At 50.8% G+C, this 19,942-nt stretch overlaps 9 protein-coding genes across 24 annotated transcripts; 2 read left to right on the forward strand and 7 right to left on the reverse strand.

Annotated features, from left to right (window-relative positions):
- Positions 1–302: 302 nt before the first annotated feature.
- Positions 303–866, reverse strand: H257_04992 (hypothetical protein). Its single transcript, XM_009829682.1, has one exon. The coding sequence runs from the start codon at positions 730–732 to the stop codon at positions 313–315; it is 420 nt and encodes a 139-aa protein (XP_009827984.1). The 5' UTR covers positions 733–866; the 3' UTR covers positions 303–312.
- On the reverse strand, positions 860–2,252 carry H257_04993 (hypothetical protein). Of its 8 annotated transcripts, XM_009829683.1 has the most exons (7): positions 2,104–2,252; positions 1,871–2,060; positions 1,682–1,813; positions 1,548–1,619; positions 1,408–1,470; positions 1,216–1,347; positions 860–1,138 (listed from the first exon to the last, which is right to left on the reverse strand). In XM_009829683.1, exons 1-7 carry the CDS (start codon positions 2,202–2,204, stop codon positions 974–976), a joined length of 855 nt encoding a protein of 284 aa, XP_009827985.1. In that variant the 5' UTR covers positions 2,205–2,252; the 3' UTR covers positions 860–973. The 8 variants fall into 8 exon arrangements, with proteins under 8 accessions (XP_009827985.1, XP_009827987.1, XP_009827986.1 ...); XM_009829685.1 differs by lacking the exon at positions 1,548–1,619; XM_009829684.1 differs by lacking the exon at positions 1,408–1,470.
- A 292-nt stretch (positions 2,253–2,544) lies between these two features.
- H257_04994 lies at positions 2,545–3,863 on the reverse strand. Of its 2 annotated transcripts, XM_009829692.1 has the most exons (7): positions 3,725–3,863; positions 3,482–3,671; positions 3,303–3,434; positions 3,177–3,248; positions 3,049–3,111; positions 2,867–2,998; positions 2,545–2,801 (listed from the first exon to the last, which is right to left on the reverse strand). In XM_009829692.1, exons 1-7 carry the CDS (start codon positions 3,829–3,831, stop codon positions 2,658–2,660), a joined length of 840 nt encoding a protein of 279 aa, XP_009827994.1. In that variant the 5' UTR covers positions 3,832–3,863; the 3' UTR covers positions 2,545–2,657. The 2 variants fall into 2 exon arrangements, with proteins under 2 accessions (XP_009827994.1, XP_009827993.1); XM_009829691.1 differs by having other exon boundaries at positions 2,545–2,998.
- A 169-nt stretch (positions 3,864–4,032) lies between these two features.
- H257_04995 (hypothetical protein) lies at positions 4,033–6,202 on the forward strand. Of its 6 annotated transcripts, XM_009829694.1 has the most exons (10): positions 4,033–4,153; positions 4,210–4,446; positions 4,510–4,659; positions 4,708–4,763; positions 4,808–4,918; positions 4,967–5,074; positions 5,126–5,372; positions 5,434–5,508; positions 5,625–5,826; positions 5,932–6,202. In XM_009829694.1, the coding sequence occupies exons 1-10, from the start codon at positions 4,064–4,066 to the stop codon at positions 6,081–6,083; spliced, it is 1,428 nt and encodes a 475-aa protein (XP_009827996.1). In that variant the 5' UTR covers positions 4,033–4,063; the 3' UTR covers positions 6,084–6,202. The 6 variants fall into 6 exon arrangements, with proteins under 6 accessions (XP_009827996.1, XP_009827995.1, XP_009827998.1 ...); XM_009829693.1 differs by having other exon boundaries at positions 4,967–5,372; XM_009829696.1 differs by lacking the exon at positions 5,434–5,508.
- Positions 6,203–6,437: 235 nt separating this feature from the next.
- On the reverse strand, positions 6,438–8,567 carry H257_04996. Of its 2 annotated transcripts, XM_009829699.1 has the most exons (8): positions 8,146–8,567; positions 7,968–8,090; positions 7,784–7,879; positions 7,517–7,714; positions 7,065–7,156; positions 6,875–6,970; positions 6,732–6,829; positions 6,438–6,646 (listed from the first exon to the last, which is right to left on the reverse strand). In XM_009829699.1, exons 1-8 carry the CDS (start codon positions 8,551–8,553, stop codon positions 6,528–6,530), a joined length of 1,230 nt encoding a protein of 409 aa, XP_009828001.1. In that variant the 5' UTR covers positions 8,554–8,567; the 3' UTR covers positions 6,438–6,527. The 2 variants fall into 2 exon arrangements, with proteins under 2 accessions (XP_009828001.1, XP_009828002.1); XM_009829700.1 differs by lacking the exons at positions 6,438–6,646; positions 6,732–6,829; positions 6,875–6,970; positions 7,065–7,156 and having other exon boundaries at positions 7,388–7,714.
- A 121-nt stretch (positions 8,568–8,688) lies between these two features.
- On the reverse strand, positions 8,689–15,193 carry H257_04997. 2 transcript variants are annotated; one of them, XM_009829702.1, is made up of 25 exons: positions 14,966–15,193; positions 14,784–14,911; positions 14,633–14,723; positions 14,484–14,579; positions 14,187–14,398; positions 13,883–14,119; positions 13,570–13,800; positions 13,302–13,524; positions 13,144–13,229; positions 12,618–13,093; positions 12,494–12,562; positions 12,291–12,409; positions 12,166–12,241; positions 11,789–12,102; positions 11,621–11,728; positions 11,308–11,550; positions 10,715–11,236; positions 10,498–10,606; positions 10,132–10,396; positions 9,914–10,066; positions 9,707–9,848; positions 9,589–9,633; positions 9,454–9,536; positions 9,096–9,351; positions 8,689–9,048 (listed from the first exon to the last, which is right to left on the reverse strand). In XM_009829702.1, exons 1-25 carry the CDS (start codon positions 15,059–15,061, stop codon positions 8,860–8,862), a joined length of 4,569 nt encoding a protein of 1,522 aa, XP_009828004.1. In that variant the 5' UTR covers positions 15,062–15,193; the 3' UTR covers positions 8,689–8,859. The 2 variants fall into 2 exon arrangements, with proteins under 2 accessions (XP_009828004.1, XP_009828003.1); XM_009829701.1 differs by having other exon boundaries at positions 8,689–9,351.
- A 544-nt stretch (positions 15,194–15,737) lies between these two features.
- H257_04998 (hypothetical protein) lies at positions 15,738–17,669 on the forward strand (the record flags this gene model as incomplete). Its single annotated transcript, XM_009829703.1, has 8 exons — positions 15,738–15,882; positions 15,948–16,241; positions 16,300–16,660; positions 16,762–16,919; positions 16,959–17,083; positions 17,146–17,240; positions 17,293–17,466; positions 17,521–17,669. Exons 1-8 carry the CDS (start codon positions 15,757–15,759, stop codon positions 17,667–17,669), a joined length of 1,482 nt encoding a protein of 493 aa, XP_009828005.1. The 5' UTR covers positions 15,738–15,756.
- Positions 17,670–17,763: 94 nt separating this feature from the next.
- H257_04999 (hypothetical protein) lies at positions 17,764–18,437 on the reverse strand (the record flags this gene model as incomplete). Its single annotated transcript, XM_009829704.1, has 3 exons — positions 17,764–17,945; positions 18,017–18,146; positions 18,204–18,437. The coding sequence occupies 3 exons, from the start codon at positions 18,435–18,437 to the stop codon at positions 17,764–17,766; spliced, it is 546 nt and encodes a 181-aa protein (XP_009828006.1).
- Positions 18,438–18,964: 527 nt separating this feature from the next.
- Positions 18,965–19,912, reverse strand: H257_05000 (hypothetical protein). Its single transcript, XM_009829705.1, has one exon. The coding sequence runs from the start codon at positions 19,545–19,547 to the stop codon at positions 19,137–19,139; it is 411 nt and encodes a 136-aa protein (XP_009828007.1). The 5' UTR covers positions 19,548–19,912; the 3' UTR covers positions 18,965–19,136.
- Between the last annotated feature and the right edge of the window lie 30 nt (positions 19,913–19,942).

Genomic DNA, 19,942 nt, shown 5'->3' on the forward strand with positions numbered 1-19,942 from the left:
ATTCCTTCGTCAACTTCAACCTAAGAAATTCGTGCAATCCCCGTTTACATGGGCCATGCAGTCTTGTTGATCGGGTGAGCAAAGAACGCGATGCAGGGTCGTCTGTGCGTGTTTGGTTTCCCAGGCGTCTATGTATGCATCAATAAAGCAGGCTCTTCATAAATTTAGCCATTTCTAGGGATGATGGGTGTGGCTCAATGTACTGTTATCCGGATGACCATCGAAAGTGTAACGCCCAGTGTCGAAAGATCGGTTCGATATTTAACCACGATTCCGCCAAGATCTCCACATTTTCCGATTTTCGCGGTTCCACTACATCATGGTCAAGAAATTGCTCACGGCGGAGGAAGCTGAGGCGAAGCGACTCAAGCGCAATGAGCAGTGCAAGCAGTACCACATCAAGAACCGAGAGCGCCGACTCGCGTATAAGCGAGAGAACCACGCCAAGAACAAGGCCCACCGACTGCAAAAGATGAAGGAGTGGCGCGAGAAGAACAAAGAGCGGAGAAATGTGTACTTCAAGGAATGGTGGCGTAAGAAACGGGGTGGCAAGGACGAAGACGACCATAGCCTGGACCCAGAGTTTGACGATGCCTGTAGCGACGACAGCTCCAACAGCAGCTGCACGAGCAGCGCTAGCTCGCTCATGCTTCTCAGCGAAGTCGCGTTGAAGTGCATGCCACATGGAGCACACGGCAGTGTCAAACGTGAGCCTTTAGTCGCGCCAGTCATTGGTGACGCATGTCATAGTTGTAGTCTCCAAGGACCATAACTATTCAGCAACCAGCACCTAAGTATAGCTAGCGTACATGACAACCCATATTAACCCCATATTAACAACCCGTCAAAGTTTTACGTTCGGGGCCTTTTGGCGCAATATTAATAACTACCCGTACTATATTTATTTAGAATAATATTGCAGTCGCATATTTACATACTTCAAGTATGTTGTTGCTTTCGATCTATGGGTGTATCAATGCTGCTTGGGCGAGAGCAGCGGCTTGAGCACCTTGGACGACGACGCGATCGCCACGAAGCCCGTGATGGACAAGTTGTGCACCCAGTGCAGGACAAAGCACATGCCGTATTGCGCTGGTCGATACCATTCCCCTAGGCTGCGCAGGACGTTTGGTGGCGACTACATAGCATCATCATCGGCGCGTCGTCATCATACTAGCCTCCTTCCGGGAAATCAGAGATATCCACGGACTATACCATGAGTGTGGCGATGTTCACTTCCGTAACCAAACACGCAAGTTGCAATACAATCGCATGGTACAGCGCAATCACGGTAAAACCAAAGAGGATCCAGCTAGGGCTGCCAATGTATTCGTATCGACCAGATACCTACACACACACCAATCAACCCATATACGTCAGCGACGACTTTGACATGTCTGAACGTACGCAGAGCAGGACGGGAATCACAAGCATCAAGTAGTGCTCAATGTAAAAGTTATAAATGTCGCCCTAGGGGACCACCAATATATGTATGTATTAGCGTTCGACACTCTAGCCAAGAGGACACTATATGAAGAGTCATGTACAATGTAAATGTAGTCGCTCGTGTCTGGGAACGCCAGCGCGCAATCCGACGACCACGTCATGGCCACGTACACCTACGAGTGGAAAACCAGCCATATATGGGCACAACCGTGCATGAAATGGAATAGGTGCACACCTGAAAGATAAAGTTGGCGGTGCGGCCCCGTGCAATGCATAGGATCGCCAGTGTGAATGTCATCACGTGGCACGGCTGGAACATGTACAGAAGCCGCCATCCATTGACGGAATGGGCTTTGTAGTAGCACACCTGGAGGCCATATGAGAATCACATCCTTGAACGAATGATTGGGATGCCGGCACGTACCCCCAAGAACGACGACATGGTGATAGCACCGAGGACTCCATCCAACGCGGTGGGAGCGCGAATCGGCCGCTGATTCTTCCACTTGGAATGGTTCAACGCTTGCTTGAGCGCGACGTAGCACATCGGAGCAAATATCATCACGTAACAAACGGTTTCCATAGCATGTTGGCGCGGCGTCAAGTACCACACGCTACAAGCAGTGTGTGAGGCAGCATGGATGCATGACGGCTCACCTTCGAAGGGTCGCCGGGACGTGCGGGAACTTGGGTTCGTCGCCAGGGCCAATGCTGAGGAAGAAATCCTCAAGGTAGTCCACGGCGTGCGTGAATACCATGACGAGGTCGTGACGTCGGCAGGTTTTCAAAGTGATGCTGGTTGGTTCCTTCGAAACGTTCAAAAGTGCCCAATAATATCCCACGGGAATTCTCACGGGGAAAATTCCCTGTGGTTTCGATGGTGAGGTGTTTCTATTTCCGACAGACAAAAACGAGGCCTCAAATCCCAACCCAAGGCGCTCCATGGTTGCTCATACCCTTAGAAACAACGCATACTCGTACTGTGTGCGTCGTTTGTGTGTTTTACTACGTAGTATTCGCTTGGCTCGTCTATTTCGTTTTCAATAAGTTGTGTTCGTGCTTGTCGTACAGTCACGGGACACAGGGAAAACTCCCAAGTGATATAGCTCAAAATGGTGATTTCGAAATGACAATTCACCAAACAGCTGGATTTTTTCAACCCACAACTAATATCTGAAGATTCACAATCCGAATTTGACAGGTCATGGTGGCTACGCTGTTTTGAGTTGCTTGGTGGACAGCATGTAGCATCCGACTACAATGATCAAGTTGTACACAAGATGCAGCACAAAGCACATGACATATTGCACGGCGCGGTAGTACACGCCCAAGTGTGCCAAGATTGCAGGCGGCGACTACATTCAACGATGAGTGGCACACGTTCGCAGCATCTACCGGTACTAGCTGATTGATTACGTACCGCCATCGTGGCAACGTTCACATTCGTCGCTAAAGCAGCCACTTGGAGACACACGCAGTGATACAGCCCCGTGGTGGCGTACCCCAATACGATGAAATGCCAGTTGCCAAGGAAGGTAAACCTCCCAGTTCGCTACGTCAAAAGTGAAGTCACCTCCAATCGCACACATGTATCGCACGTACGCTGAGGACAATGGGAAGCACCAGGATGAGGGCGTGTTCGTACCAATAGTTAAACATGTCGCCCTATTGTCCGTAGAGCCATCAACATTGACAGTGAACAGTCGATTCGAGTACAACGATGAACGTACGACATGAGTGTAGTCGCTCAAGTCCGGAAATGCCATGGCCACCACAGAAGACCAGGTCAGTGTTACCATGACCTACAGATGCCGCCATGAGATGAAAGTCGTTCAAATCGTGGGATGTCCAAGCACCTGAAAGATGTAGTTGGCCCATCGGCCTGGCAGGACGCTCAAAATAGCAATCCAAGCAGTCAACACGTGACAAGGTTGAAGCATGTAGGCCACACGCCAGCTTCCTGGTGCAATATGCTTGTAGTAGTAGGCCTATCCATCGTGGCATGAGTCAGCTGCGACCTTGTTGGCATGCTCACCGCGGCGTATGACGATGTCGCCAGCACAAAACAGACCCAATCCACAGCCGTTGGCGCCCGGGCAGGTTGAAGAGCCTTCCAAGCCTCGCTTTTAACGGCACGACTATGGCAGAACCAAGCAATGGATGCATAGAGAAAGCCAAATGCAATCGTCTCGACGGCATGTTGTTTAGGCGTCAAGAACCATTCCCTACGGATTGGCGTTAGGATCCAGCACTTGCACGGTTGTCAGCGTAACGTTACGTGCGAAATTCCTCTGGAATGTGCGGGTTCAATACAATGAGGCCACCGTTGGGCCCAAGCCTCGAGTAGGCATCCTCGAGGAAGTTCACGACGAAAGACAAGGGCATCCTGGATCGTATCGGTGGAACTCAAAACTGTTTTGTTCGCAGCCATTAAATTTGCGTATTTTAAACATTGATTTAAAAACAATATGTTTCAAAGTTCCTGGATTTCAACTATATATGTAAGAGTCGAACCAGTTTAAAATATCTCTAGTTGAAATTCGAGTGTATTATAAAAGGAAGATCGACGATTGGCCAAACCTGAAACGGTTCGTGAAACCTGGCAAGGGCAACCATCATGGGAGATGCCACGATGTGGTCGTCCACGCACAAGCGGCACCTGACAAAGCAAGAGCTGCAGACCCTCCGCAGAATACAAGACCAAACGGTAACCGATACATGGCAGACTACATCTTGGCTTACATTTCAACTCTTCTCTTAAAGGCACTGCGCGACACGCAGTGCGCCCGAGCTCGGTCGCACCTCAAGTCCCTCGTACAGGACACTCTGCCGAACGACCCCACAATATATGCTGGGCTGTACAGTGACTCGACCAAATGGACCAAGGACGAAACACTCGTACTGGCCGTCAAGCCATTGGTGCCACTTGGACCCGCCGACGTGTCTGGAATGTATCACCTTCGGTCTATCAAACATCCGTTTCCCATTCCAGGAAGCCAGGTGAGTACTTCGCTGGTTGGTAGATTCAAAAAACGTCTGATGATCGTCGTCGTTGGCGTGCAGGTCGTCCGCGAGAAGGAGCGCATGTCCACCGCCTTAGCAAAGAAGCTGTCCATCGGACTCAAAATCGCCTCGGCGAGCGCACCGAATTTGGCCAACGCAGTACCAAGTGCAGCCAAAAGCGACTACCAAGACTGCTTGCACACGTTGGAGGTAATCCGTCTCAAGCGTTCAAAAAAGGCGTCGTAATGTGTGACATAGTCTGGGAAATTGCACTTTACGGCGCAATCCATGCTCGACACTCTCACGGAACAAGAGTACGACAAGTGCACCTTGCACTTTCTGATTCTCGTGTACGTAGACACCTCCTTCGCGTGCAACACGACGAAAGACAGCATCGACTGGCATCTGCGGTGGGGACTGCGCAAGACCTGGCGACGTTTTGGCGGTTGTTGGTAACAGGTCGAACTCGGTACAGCACCAAGTGTCCGTGGTGAAATCACAGTAATCCGACCATCAGGGAAGCTGTGTTACTTTTGACAGAGCACGTATTTGTCGATATAAACGTCGCCGTGGTGCAGAACACCACCGATGGCTCCATCACGCTCGACCCCAGCAAAAGCCACAGGTGCTTGCATATTTTTTGTAGAGAAGTATATAGCTACCTGTCGGTATGTAGCTTGGCGTCGACCCCCCTCATGGCCGCTGCCCGTCTGTTGAATGTGGACGTCGTGGCAGCCCTCTTGGATCGAGGGGCTGATCCGAACGTGCCGAATGGGAACGGAGACTCACCCCTGCATTGCATCTGGCGAGACATTCGGCCCAACAAACCGCACAACATTTCCGTCAAGTGGACATTGCGGGCGTCCAAGGCGGTGGCCATTCTGGATAAGTTGCTAAGCCACGGAGCGTTGGCCAACACGACGGTAAGTCTAGCGTCAAAATATATATCATTTTGATGCTTGAGTTTACGAGTGTTTTGACTAGAACGTATTTTCCGAAACCGCGTTGCACTGTTGCGCTAAGCTCGGCATACAGGACGCCGTGATGAAGTTGCTGCATGTATTGCAATTTGACTCTTAATATTGCGTACTACGTAGTATTTGATATTTACATATATATGTATATAGTATGGAGCATTTGATATAGTATATATTTAAATTGGTGCCTACATATAGAAAGGAGCAGACCCACGCATCCCCGATCGTACGGGCCACACAGCGCTGGACTATGCAAAAGCCAACGGTTTCTTGGATGTTCACAGCGCCATGGCAAACTTCCACTTGATCGACCAAGCCAGACGTCAGTGTAATGACATGCAAAAGGCAAAGGACATTCCAATCCACCCTGGGCACATGAGCTTGTCGTGGTCCACTCCACGTAAGTTAGTTTTTACCTATTTCATCTCTACCGAATGTTATGCAATCGAAGGAACTCTACTTGTATTTTGTGTGGCCATTGGAATCGATTGATGGGGGATCATAGCGGATCAATTGCTGCAACAACTCAAGCTGGCCTCGCATCGTGCCACGTATTTAAAAGGCCATTGCGTGACAAAAGACGGGGCTGTCGTGCTGGCTCCCGACGACGACGACCCCATTGTTGGCAGCGCCAAGTCAACCCCCAAACCACAATGATATGATCAAAAGGATTCGAAACAGAAGAATCGATGTCTGTAGGAGAATTGATCAGAGAACTGCCTGAGCCAATCAAACCACGTCATGTCGATTTCTGCCAATCCAAACGCAAAACCACATATATACTAATCGTTGTATACTATAGTGTATGCAAGATTAAATAGGATAAAATAAATTCGAAAGCTATTTGGCGAAATGACTTTGTCCAAATTTGGGTGAAATGCACAATATTACTGTGTGCGTTGTGTGGCGTGGAATCGGCAAATCATTTTCGTTGCGTTTGGCCGAGTGTTCAACCTTCACACTAGTACTAGTAATCATACTATAATAGTACTATTAATAGTACGACGACTTGAAAGAACATCCAAGACTTGTATAATTAAGTGCATATAGACAACTGCACAAAGTTTAATTGATGAACTAGATCGGCAGGTACACACAACCCTACGACGTGGACGGTACCAAAGGCACTTTGCAGCCAGAGTACAATTTCGACACCACTTGCTGCATCCACGCACGCAGTTTCGATTGTTTCGCAGCAACTTGGCCATTGTCGGCATCACCTAATTATCCCAACCTTTACCATCCATATATATATATATTTCCCAAACTCATGGGAGACAATATAGGTATTAACAAGAGACATACATCCGAGGAGGGCAGGCAAGATGGCGTCGTGGCCAACTTGAGTGTACGAAATATATTCTTTGACAAGTGTATCGCTGTCTTCTTGCGTCACTTCGAGCCTGTCGACACGGATTAAAGAATAAAAAAGAATTCTGTTTACGTACCAACACACGACGTCCCACTTGATCACGTCATCAAAGCAAGTGTGGCCATCCTCCATAGTACGATACATGATCAAATGCCGATCCAGCAAGTCCTGCCTAATCGTTGTAACGTCAACGACTTGCGATAATTTTTGAACCCCACGACACCATCCAACAACCCCAGCACACTTTGGAGTCTGGACGTGCTTACCGATGCTGGACGACGTTCAGACCAAACGGAGCCACGTCGTCGTTCATGTAAACCCGTGTGTAGATCGTAGCTGGGTCGATCGTGTCGAGTCGCTACACATACGTTTGATCCAATGGAAACACTTAGGGTGCGTCTAATAACATTTCAAAAATAATATTCCATTTTCTGGCAAAATGGGATAAACCAAAAATACCATTTTCGTAAAATGGAGGCAAATGGTCTACACTTCGTAATATGGCGCTTTGGACCGACCTCCCCAAGGGAGTAAATCCATCCCACTTGGAATGATTGGATTCAACCAAAACATGTTTCAATTCTTATCAGATTTATTGAATTTGGTATTAAAATGGCGGTTTTTGGCTAGAATATTGTAATATTTCAGGTTACCAGTCGGACCCTTAACCATATAGACAAAGGTCCAACATAGAAAGCAACAGAATACGTCCACTTACTTGGGCTATTCGAGGCGCCAACTTGGCTGTCGAGTGGTGGGTCGTGTCGCCCGTGAGCTGCAGCCAAATGCGGTTCGCGGCAACGGCTGGCTGTGTGTTTTGAAATCGGCGGCACCGCACGATCTCGGCATGGGCAATGTCAGTTTGGGCTGCATTGAATGTAACATTGCACTTGTCTTCCCCTTCTAAATGCCCAAGCTAGCCCCCCGAGATGAGTCCCATACGTGGGGAATTTGCCCAAACGTCGGATGAATTACAGGAATTTACCCATTTCACGCGAATGTGCTCTAGCTGCGCCCGCTGGTGCACGAGCAGTCGATGAATGTTGTCGCGCTTTCGCTCGTCGTTGGCCAGCGATAGGTTCTACAGGGGGGTTCATTTGTCAGAATGGGAACGCTCCCATGGATTGCCTTGTGATGGGGACGATAAACGAGGAATAATCCCAACACACCATGTGATGGAGGGCATGGCGCACTGTCCGCTGGTACGACATGGCCATGAGAATCTGTTGGCGGATGGAATCTCTCAGCGTCGCGTTGTACTGCATGGTGGCGGCATTTTGGTCTCGCATAGTCTGACGAAGGGTGGGATAGATAAAGGTCTCGAGGAGGCCAACATACGAAGAATACCTGGACAGTCAGAGCCCATTGTTCGATGGCGCGCTTTTCCTCGGGTGATTGCTGCAGCCGGCGCTCCCGTCGACGGATCAACTGCACGCGACGGGACTCGAGATGCGTACACATCTCTTGCAAATGCGCAGCCTCGTCTTTCATACGTCGTCGATACATCATCTTGCGTTGGCGTTCGCGTTCTAGAAATGTGGCGGCGGCAGGCAGTCGTGCGGACGACGCATGCACTGTTGAGGTCGACGATGAAGTAGTGGAGGCGGACGTAGCATCGCCGTTGTCCATCAAAGACGAGATGAAGTGGTCCTCATGCGGGAAGGAAATGTGATGCGAGGACGGAGAGCTGTCGCCGCCTTCGTTCATTATGTCTGCCCAAAGTCCTGCCAGGTCATCCCCAAGCGAATTCTCCATGATGCCAACGTGCTGACTGCGATAGTAAATGACAAAGTTCGCAATTCCAACGACGTGATTGGTCATAAAAGAGACCAATCAACGTGCACAAATGAGTATTTTTCGTTTTCACTGTCAAACGAATACTGTAATGGGATTTCAGCGGATAAGCCAAGAGCGTGCATGCTATTAGCATTCACTTCGAGAACGGCTATATCGTGGCATGAAGGAATGCGAAGTCCACCGAGACCAGCAAGGTGCGTTCTTCAGTATAGATAGACCTTTCTTCTGCCTGTGATTTCCATTATATACACGCTACGTTGTTGCTCAAGAGAACCGAACGACGGGCGCCATCTCGACGTCCAGCTCCATGGGTGGCGCGCTTGGCGTGGGTGCATCCTCGCTTCGGGTACTGCTGCCAAGTCGCAACGGTGATTTTGACCGCTCGGCCACCAGTCCTGCCTCCACATGCACTTCGTTGGGTCGGTTGCCCAATTCCGCAGCCAGCGTGCTGATCTACACACATAGCCATGAGTTCTCTGTCGCCACCAAAGGTTCCTTACCGCGCCGTCTTGGTTGTCAGGGGAGCGGAACGTCCGCCACACAAAGTAAAACGCGGCCAGTCCGAGGAAGATGAGCAGCAGCGAAAACAGCGCAATGCCCAGAGGGGATGTCGTGAGCCACGCCAGGACCGCGCCCAGGAAACTGGATTGCGTAATCAATCGCTTGTCCACAGTCGTCTTGGCTAACGGAATCACTCGCGATTGAATCGTAAACGTCGTCTGGGCGGCATCGTTGGTCGCATTGGCATCCATGGCCCTACACCACACACCACACCCGTCCATGGCAATAGGTTAGTTTGTCATGAGAGTTAGTCGTAAGAGGTCGTTAGTTAGCCAACACATATTCACATTAGCTTACAGTGGAGCTTCCGAGTAAATAGCCACCCAAAAATGGCCTTGGAACGGCCGCGTGGTCAACTGCACCACTTCTTCGCTTGCGTGCTGTAGGGTAACATTGAGCCTCATCATGCTAGCTATCTCCACACAAACATACCGAAAACGACATAACAGCAAAGTCGTACAGCGACCGCGGATTCACCTGTCCATCATGACAACGTCAGAATATTGTCCGTCCATCACGTATTACTGGAGTATATATCTAAGGTGCTTACCTCGGACACGTAGATGTTGGGCGACACGCCCCCTCCATTGGCTTTTACCCGGAGTTCTAGACCTGTATTCGGCTGCATGCTTTGGGGCAACGTGAACATGGCCATGCCGCCGTTGGACAGGGTAAACGTCGCGTCACACACACTAAACCCACACAAGTACCATCACTCTTGTCACCGCCAAACTGATATATATCAGTTTTGTCGTACCTGCACAAAAGTGATATGTTGGTCGCAGCAAACCAAAGCTGCGACATGGCAAACGCCCGAGGGGCATTGCAGGTCACGCCACTCCATCCATTTTTGCACTTGCACGTTGGTTGGTCGCCCACTTGGACGCACGTGCCTCGTCCGTTGCAATTTCTACACATTAAATATTTAGGAATATATATCTTCAGATATAGAGCGAGATATCAAGAGTCACATACTCCGTGTCGCCGACGCCCGAGATGGTGCAATCTGGGACTGTATACGCGTCGGCGGCGGACTGCAACCCCACGAGTGTGACGTTGGCTTGGAGGACGTTGCCAGAGTACAATTTGTTGTGTACAGCCACCTTGTAGCAGTGCGGGCCCGCGCAGGACGTGGTCACCGGCACGAGCACCGTGTGCTTGCCTCCTTTGGAAGACGTCACAGCATTAAAGTCATATGCAGAACTCAAGTCCAACGACGGAAACCCCGGTTCCAGGGGTCCTACAACAAGGAAGACACGCATGAGGATGAGTGATGAAACAACCAACAGTCTGGTATAATATAATCGAACAATATCTATTTTGACCAACATATAGTACTACCTCGAACCAACAACAGCGGCTTGACCTCGTCGTCGGCGTCGTAATATACACTCGACAGCTCAACTTTGACAAATTCAACGCTCGGGTCGGCCACGTCAAATGTCCAGTACTAACAGCCCCACCACAACAACCGTAACCACCCATCGTCGCAAGATATATTCATATAATATATATTGCACAAAATATACACGTATCGACGAATGCAAGCAGCACTCACCTGCCAATTGCCTTCGCGCACGGCCACCAAGGACCCCAGCTCCGTCGACACGCCGGCCTTGACGCTGCGGTGAGTCACATTCACTTGGTCACAAAACGGCCCTTGGCTGGTCGACGCGCATTGGCACAGCGTCGGCAGGGCCACCGCACATGCCACTGCATTGGTACCGCACACGCTGGCAGTTTTCACATCACACGTCGAGTTGGCTTCCACCGTGAGATGGTATGCCAGCGGATTGCGTCCGTATCGGGTGTTGTAGACCCCAATGTACAGCAGTCCGTCGCTGAGCGTCGACGACGCCCGAGTCAAGAGCACCCGTTGGCTCGTGGCTGCACTCGTCCACGCGGCCGCGTCCGCCGCTTGCAACGGGTACGGACTGCTCGTGTTGAGGGACGGCAGCTTGGTCTTGCGCACGAGAACCAGCGGATCGCTTCCATCCGAAAGCTCCCTCAGGTGCACATACACATACTGCCACTCGGGCTTGACTGTCAGCGTGTAGATGGTCCACTCGCCCACCGGCACCTACACACCACCACCATCACGAAATGCACAACCAACTAAAGGTAGTAGTTAGTCGTCGGTGACACACGTACGTAGTACTGCAGGGAGTCTCCGTACACGACAAACGGGTCAGCGTAGTGCTGGATGCGACTAATCGACGGCAACGGTACTTTGCAGATCGACTGGTCGTCCGTCGGGTTCTCAAACGAAAACGCCTCGTCGCATATACACGTGGGCTGCTCGATTCCATTGACAGTTAGCACACGACACTCGCCATTGCCGTAGCAGTCGGTGGTGTTGCGCAGCCCACTGGATGACGTCACCATTGCCGATGCCTACATTACACGACACAATGCACATCATATACACTTAGCGACAGCATATGGACAATCTCGATTTTCATACGGAGGGGGTGTTGCAGTTGTTGAAATCCACACAATCGGGACGACACCGGGGTGTACTGCATCGCTCGCCAGACCACGACCGGTCGCACGCGCACACGCCGGCAAAGTACTACGTACATCTGAGTCTGAGTCGATATGATTCCATGCGACAGGGCGTCGTCGCTCGTACCTTGCCGCACGTGCCGTGGTTCGAACACAGTTCGTTCACACACGGATCAGATACCACATTGATCTGAAACGTCGACGCGGCAAACCCAAAGACCCCAATGTAAAAGTACCCCGGGGCACCTTGCACCAAGAGCGAATTCGCTTGGCTGCAAAACCGAAACGTGTCGTTGATGGCGCGGGGAAATTTTCCCAGCGTCCCACACAACTGAATCGCGTCCAAACGGTCTTTGCGGTTGGCGTTGCTCACGAACAACGTGGTTCTGGTCGACTTGGGGCTCGGGTACTTGTCGACAAACGACCCGTACAAGTCCGCGTCTGCCATGAAACCAAGTCATGATCTTAAAATATGCAGGGACATCCCCTATGAGTAGTAAGTACCTCCAGTAGACGATGTGAGCAAAACGGTGATGTCGGACGAACTCGAGTTCAACAGCACTTTGAAGTACGAATACGTCTACATACAGTATATATCAGTGCCACAATCTACTTTGTCCATAACGTACCTTTGCGGAAACTTGGCCCGTCGTGGCGGTTGTGGCGTCCAACTCCAGCGTCGCAGTAGGAGCATCTCCAGTGGAATCGCACTTGGCACCAAAAAACCCACTGGGACATACACACGACCCTACCATAATGGCAGTTGGATGATATAAGTTAACTGATGAAGTTAACTGATGCGATTGATCAACCATGTGAATAGTTAACATACCCGTCAAGCAGTCGCAAGACCCGCCATTCGAACACGTCGTACATCCAGGCACACATTCGCACGCCTTGCCTACACACAAACCGCTTGCTCTATAAAGCAGTACATAGCACGCATAAAGGCTCACCGGTGTAGCCATTCGCACAAGTACATGTTCCCGACGAGCCATTGCACGCTCCGTTGCCGGAGCACTGCTCGCCCAAGCTCTTGTCGTTGGTCACAACCGGACACAACAGCTCCGAACACGACAGACCCGTGTACGCGGCCTCGCACTGACACGTGCCGACGCGGCGGTCGCACGTCCCCCGGCCGTTGCATTCGAACCCCCCGTTGAGGGGGCAGTCCTTGAGCGAACAATCTGAGCCCCCGTACCCGGGGTTGCACGAGCACGACCCGTCGACCATGAGAATGCCCTGGCCAGAGCACTGCGTCTGCAGTAGCTGGCAGATCTTGTTGCCCGCGGGACACCGCACCGTGCCCTGAAAGCCCGGGACCGACACATCGCCCCCCGCGAGGGGACACGCGACTTCCTTTCCATTCACTTTGATGTACATGTTGCCTTGGCCGCACCGAAGCACGGGGTAACACGCAGGGGTCGTCAGTCTATAGTTATATTACTCAACTTCCACCTCAGTGTCGTCACAACCACTTACCGTGAACTGCCTTTCGTCAACGTCGATTGAAAGCACTTGCTGCCCGGTCCCAACGCCTCGCCCATGTCCGAGTCAATGTAAGTGGACTAGTTACACATCAAATCGACGTCGTTAGTGTATGTATCCTTCCCGAGTTTAGTTGTTTTAGGTAGACAAACCGTGTCAGCACACGCGCCGTTGCTGTAGCCCTGGTACGTCGGGCAGTAATCGGCGTACGTGTCTTGACCGCCCAGCTTGGCGTTCTTGAAGTACTGAAACCCCGACGGAATGCTCGACGTGTACGTGTTGATGTCGCAGTAGCCCTTGGCGTCGCGGGTGGCCGAGCAGTGTTCGCCCGCCGCTGGGCAAAAGTAGTCGCTTCCCCAGTCGGCACAGCGTCCGCTACAATGGCTGTGACCAACAGCCAACTGAGTTTGTCATACTTACGTGGCAAACGAGCAGCCTTCCAAGTACCCCCACGGCAATGCTTGCGCCATGGAATAGTTGGCGGTGTACCATCCCGTATCTTCAAAGAAGGCCAGCGTCATGGCCGAGTACACAGGACTGGAGGAGCTTGTGGCCGTCATATACTCTTTGTTAAACACCCGCTTTTCCCAATGACTGGAAAAGTCGCTGGATCCGGTGGGTCCATTCTCGAGCTCGGCCCCCGCCCCTGGCCTAATCCCCCCATTGTTCAGATGCCGAGTAATATTATAACATCAAAAGGAGTAAAAATATATAAATATATATACATCTGTACCAGTCGGGGCAGTTGAATTGCTGCTTGGCCTGTTTGACGACTTGGGGAGTGATGATTTTAGAGACAAAAATGCCGTTTTGCTGGGTCTGGGACACTACATTCGAGTACCCCCACAGGGGGCCATTGAGGGGCTGGCGAAAGTCTGCAAACCGCGACGACGAAAACCCGAGGGCGTGTGTGATTTCGTGGATGGCCGTGCCGATCTGCCCCGCGCGACTCCCGCTCTGCGTGTCCAGTCTACGCCAACCATCCATGATTTAGTGCCAAATATGATATAAAGCTGCATTTAAGCAAAGGAGGATACCGGTTGGGGCCAAAATTCGCTTGTCCAGAGATGGGGCGGCCATACTGGTCAATGTTGCATGGTAGGGCCCACGCCAAGACGGCGCCAGAAGTCGGACGCGCCGTCACGTGGATAAGGAAGTCTGTGTTGGCGATGCCCGTGGTCTTCAAGTACGGCGGAATTGTGTTGGCGCAGCACGCCCATTCGTTGGCTTGGCACCCGAGGCCTTGAATCTAGTTCGATCCATCCAAAGAACTATATCGTCAATGCTAATAGTAGGCAAGACGAATGATACTGTAGCTATGGCGGAGTGCTTACAATGAGGTTGCCAGACACACGCTGCACAGACAAGACACTGGAAAAGTACGCTGTCACGGCTGGAAGCATCACCGACAGGATAAAGTCGGATTTTTCCTATCCAATCCCCAAGTCAATACATAATAATCGAGTGGAAGGATCAACCGAACCTTGGTCAAGATGTCGTTTTGCGTGCAGCTGTACGACGAGCCATCTCGAGTGACGATTTGCCCCGCTTGTGTACAGAGGTAGTCGGGGTCACTGTGGCATGTATCATAGTTGGTCAGTGCCGTGTGGCTAACTTATATTACGGATGTGAACCTCGTCAAGCGTGATATATCAAACGAGATACGAATGGGCTGGAACAGTGTTGTGGCGTCTGCAAGTCGACGGGAGCCCGGGGTTTCCAGCACTTGATCGTTCATGATCGACGACATGTCCACCGATCGCTACAACACAGCCAATGCATGAGGTACTATACGACAAAGACTTGAAGGACGTACTGTGAATCGGTCGAGCTGGACGTCATGGTTGCAGTCGTGGCCGCCGCCTCCGACGGCGGAGCTGGCCACGGCGGCGAGAAACCACGCAAGACGCATCCAGACGAAATGTGAAGGTCAGAGATACAACCACGAACGTAAGAACAAGGTGCACCACCACGTTCAGTCACTTCTGCAAGATATGCTGCTCCTGCCACTGAAACGCTTTTGACGCTTACAAACTTCAAGATACAAAGTGAAACGGCCATTGAAAAGCGAAACCGACAATTTTGGCGTGGGACACAAAGATCTTTGGCCGCGAGGGCACCACTGTAATGCAACACATATCTTTGGCACGGTTGAATGGAGGGACCACATGTACTATCATGCTGTATCGGTGTTGCGTGGTCCACATGAGATAGGTTGCTGTAGAACTTGCAAATTCAATAGTCAACAAAAAACACCCCGTGAACGACATCAGAACAATTCACTGTACGCATTCACTTTCACTTTCTTTCCGCCGCCTCTGAAACATATAAAGAACATGTATTGATCATCACGGACATGACATTTCGTGGTGACTGATATGTGAGGCTATCGTGTTAACTCAATAGTACCGGTACGTCTAATCCAACCCCCTTTATTTTTGAATTCCTGCTCGACTGATAAACAACACTTATCACGTACGCACTGCCGAGCAAAGTGTATTCAGCCGTGAATAAACGAGATTAAAGTGGTTGACATGCGAACAACCCAACCCGCTGAGTGAGCTATTTTTAACTTGCACCAAAAGTGCATTTTCACAGCGTGGTGGTATGGACGGCGCCAAGCACGCGAGTGTGCATGTCGTGCCCATCCTCGAAGAACCCAACGAGCCCATCAATTTGGATCACATTGCACACACGCTGGACCAGACAGAGTTAAATCCTATCTTTCCCCAGGCACGTCAACTTCCCCCATATGTGTTTCGATGTGACACACAAGGACCTGACGATAAACGATGTAGTGGCTCGTGGAACGCAAAGACTTTCAAACATTCTTTCCCCGGTTCGGCACACGCGCATTAAGCGAGGACGAGAAGCTGCGCATGGCAGCGCAGAAGGAACCGGAGAAGCGCAACGGCATCGACATCCAGCTCCTGTCCAAGTGGCTGCTGAACGTGCCGTCGTTGAAAGCTCTGAATGTGATGCAGGCCGGCGAAATCGCCAAGCGGATGCGATGGGCGTCGTTTGCACCCAACCAACTCGTGTTCAAGAAGGGGGATATTGGTGACGCCTGCTACATCATTGTGAATGGCCAAGTACGTTACGTATACAAACGATTGCGTATACTTTTATCGTACTACAAGTTTTGAACAGGTGGACATTGTCGTGAACGGGGAAAAGGTCGGGCGGTTGGTCAAAGGCATGAACTTTGGGGAGGTGGCGCTGGAACAGGAAGACGCCCTTCGCACAGCCGACATTCAAGTGACCGAGTCGGGGCCGGCGGACCTCCTCCTCATTCGCGCCGAAGACTACCAAAAGAACGTGTATCGGTACCAATCCAAACGCCGAAAGAAGCTCACCAAGTGGCTGCGCACCGAAGTGTCGATTTTCCGAGACTTTTCAGACAACAAGCTGCGCTACTTTGAGTCCGTGTCGATCGATTTGTTCCTCCACCCGGGGAATTGCGTGTACATGGAGGGCGAGGCCGTGGGCGCATTGTACATTGTCAAATCAGGTACAAATTCACGATCACAACCAATCTTGTAGTGGGGGGGTCGTAGCAAAAACGAACAAAATTGGAGGGGGGGTTGGCTAAACAATGCTACTGCTGTGTAGGCACCATCTCGTTGGAGAAGAACGTGCTGTTTGAAACCAAACACAGACGACCCACAGGGATCAAAGCGTGGTCGGTGCAGTCACACAAGACACACATCCAAGTCCCGAGCTACGTGGTCGAGTCGGCTGGGTGTTTTGGGATGGAGTACTTTGTCAAAGTAAGGATTTGCTTTGATATCTGTTGACCAATCCAGTAGATCCCCACACGAGCGCATACGGCGGTGGTCAAGACGGAAACGCACTTGGTCGTAATCAACAAGATCGACTGTGCCTCCACAGTACATTCGTTTAGTGTCAAAGCCATCGACAAGCTCAGCGAGCGGTGCGACGTCGTCAAGTTTCTCAAGACATACATGTGATGTGGCTAACACTTTTGCATATTAGGTATCGAACGATATGGAATGCGACCCTTCAGGCCACGACCGCACAAGTTAGCGTGTATGAAAAAGCCCAAAAGATCTCGCGGGGGTACTCGCCAGGTTGGGCATCCCATCGACGACGACAAAACTGCATATGTTGTCGTTTGAGTAGGCCATCAAGCACCGATTACTGTCAACCAAAAGCACCCAACGTCTCAAGAACCCCATCCGAACTTGCAATTCCCGTCGCTGTCTAGGGCAGTGTGGACTGCATCCAACAACGTCGTGGCCAAGGCGCAGGACCGATGCTACACTCCAACGTATACCCTTGGGCGATCCGTTTCAAGTAACTTAATGTTCCCATGTCTTGATATGACTGACTTTACTCTGTTGTACGTAGCGCCTACTCTTAGCAGCGTCAACTTTGCAAGCCCGCCCTCCGCTGTCATGACGACACTGTGTCCGCCCACAAGTGCCTCCACGGCAATCAACAACAATAGTGTATTCGGCACTGACACGGGCGATTTACCTCGCCTTCTTAGTCCGTAAACAATCATATGATGGTTACTTGTAGATGCAAACGCACGTATGCGCTACACCGTTGGGGGATGCGACTATTGAATGACAACACAGCTAGTATTGTCTACTCTTGCGCCTTAACTTGGTCTTGAAACAAGAAGGGCTTCCAGTGGCATTGGTTGTCTTCTTCGAAGCGATGCTTGAATAAACCGGCAATGTCGTCCCAGTGAAAGTCCTCGAAGTTGCGCACGACCAACCCATTGTGGTCCAAAATCAACTTGTGCGGCACCACGTGCACGCCATACCCTATACTCAAGATCGTCATCCACATGTAAATGTGCTGGTCTTAGGTTACTACAGTCGGGGAATGAACACACCTTCGGGAATGTCCTCACAGCCAACGTGGATCACCGTGGGCATGTCGCCGTCGCCGCGGTATTCGGTGCACACGCGGGGTTTTTTGGTCTTGGGATTGGTTTCTGACACAAACTTGATTGCATTCCCAATCTACCACCAAACAAGTCCATATATGAATGTCGATGGAATGTGGTGTACATATTGTACATGTTTGTCGACGTTGATGAGCACAAAATTGATGTACGGCGTGGGAATGTTGTGCTTGGACCACATCTCAAATTCCTCGACCGCGGGAATGCATGAGTTGCACCACGTCGCGTAGAACATGACGACGCTGGGTTTGCCGTTGCCGGCAATGTCGCCAAAGCTTGACGTGACGCCCGTTTCGAGGTCTACTATGTCAAAGTCCGGAGCTGGCGTATTGATGATGATGCTGGCCATGGGACTTGCTGGAATGTACAAAGTGGCGGCCCTTCGAGTTAAATTGGCCGTTTCAGGTTTTACCCCCTCGTGTTTGGTTCAATGCATGGATTAAGCTTAGCCCAGCTTAGATTATCGGATAGTTTACTTTGACAAGGGACGGTTTCACTTTGAAACCGATTTGGAATACAAATTCATTGACTGTGAACTGTATACTACAGTACTGGTACTACTGTAGTAGTACGTACTGTACTAGTAGTATATCGGAAGACAAAATTCAATTAACTGTGTGAAATGGAAATGTAGAGGGCAAGTGTCGAAGGTCGCTTGGTGTGCACGTAGTTGTGGCCTTTGCAATGGTAACATCCGGCCAATTCTCATAACTTGAATGGTCATGACGATTCGAAGTTGTCATAATATTATTACTTGGAGTACTGTAACCTTACCGAAGTTTATGTTTGTTTTTCTGTGGTGGAACATATACGTTTTCCCAGGTTTTTCGAAAGATCGTAAAAATCGAGATCTTCAGCAGGCAGGTGCACTATCAAATTCCAGAGCTGGAGTCGTAATGAAGGGCTTGAACATTGTCATCGCGTTGTCGACCGTGGCATGCATCGCCATGGCCGAAAGCGTTGCCAAAGACGTCCGTGTAGATGGTGGCGCCGCTGGATTGGGTACCAACCCTGACCTGGCCGTCCCGGGCAATGCCGACAAGGAGGGCTACGTGTTATCACCAGAACAAGTTGAACAAATCCAAGCGCTATTGGCGAGCGACCTTCCCCTTGAGGACGTGGAACCTCCTGCACCATTCGAAGGCACCGCAGTGGCCAACAACGCGTTCCCAGGGGACCTCCGTGGCATGCAGAATGTCAACTTGGTTGTCCGTGACCAGATCGACGCCTTGCTCAAGTCCACGGGCGCGAGCCTCCCTAGTGACATTGATGCCAAACTGAACCCCGAGCGGATCCAAACGTTTCTCACGTGGTACAATATGTCGTGGCTTGCATTCAACTTGGCCATGCGATATGTGTTTGGGGACGGCCTTGGTGGCGCCGCCGTCGTGGGTGGCATTTGCGTATCCATCTTCTTTGTGATTCCGTACATGTGGCAAAAGCGGAGGGAGCGTGCCATGACGACGTGGTTGACCGACTTCTACCTCCAACACGCCCCAGACAACGTCATCCGCGTGCCCAAGGCAGTCGAAGCGTACGCGTCGCTAGGTCGTCATGGGTTCACAAGGCTCAAAGCCGACTGCCACGAAAAGTACGCCACAAACAAGAAAACGCAATAGATGGTTCCTACAGCAGACCAACCATCCAGTGGAATCACCACCAACATCACTCATATCAGTACATTAATACACCCAATCTCAAATACAGCTGGAATTGGGATTTGTATCGTCATAGGGCACACACTGTGCCCTATTAGTACTACTAACGTTACTAACGTTACACCGTCAAATAACAGAATATTTATATATTTTTGAAAAATATAAAATACCTTGTACTAATACTACGGTGTAATAA

The sequence above is a fragment of the Aphanomyces astaci genome (genome assembly GCF_000520075.1).
Source record: "Aphanomyces astaci strain APO3 unplaced genomic scaffold supercont1.9, whole genome shotgun sequence".
Classification (NCBI taxonomy): domain Eukaryota; phylum Oomycota; class Saprolegniomycetes; order Saprolegniales; family Verrucalvaceae; genus Aphanomyces; species Aphanomyces astaci.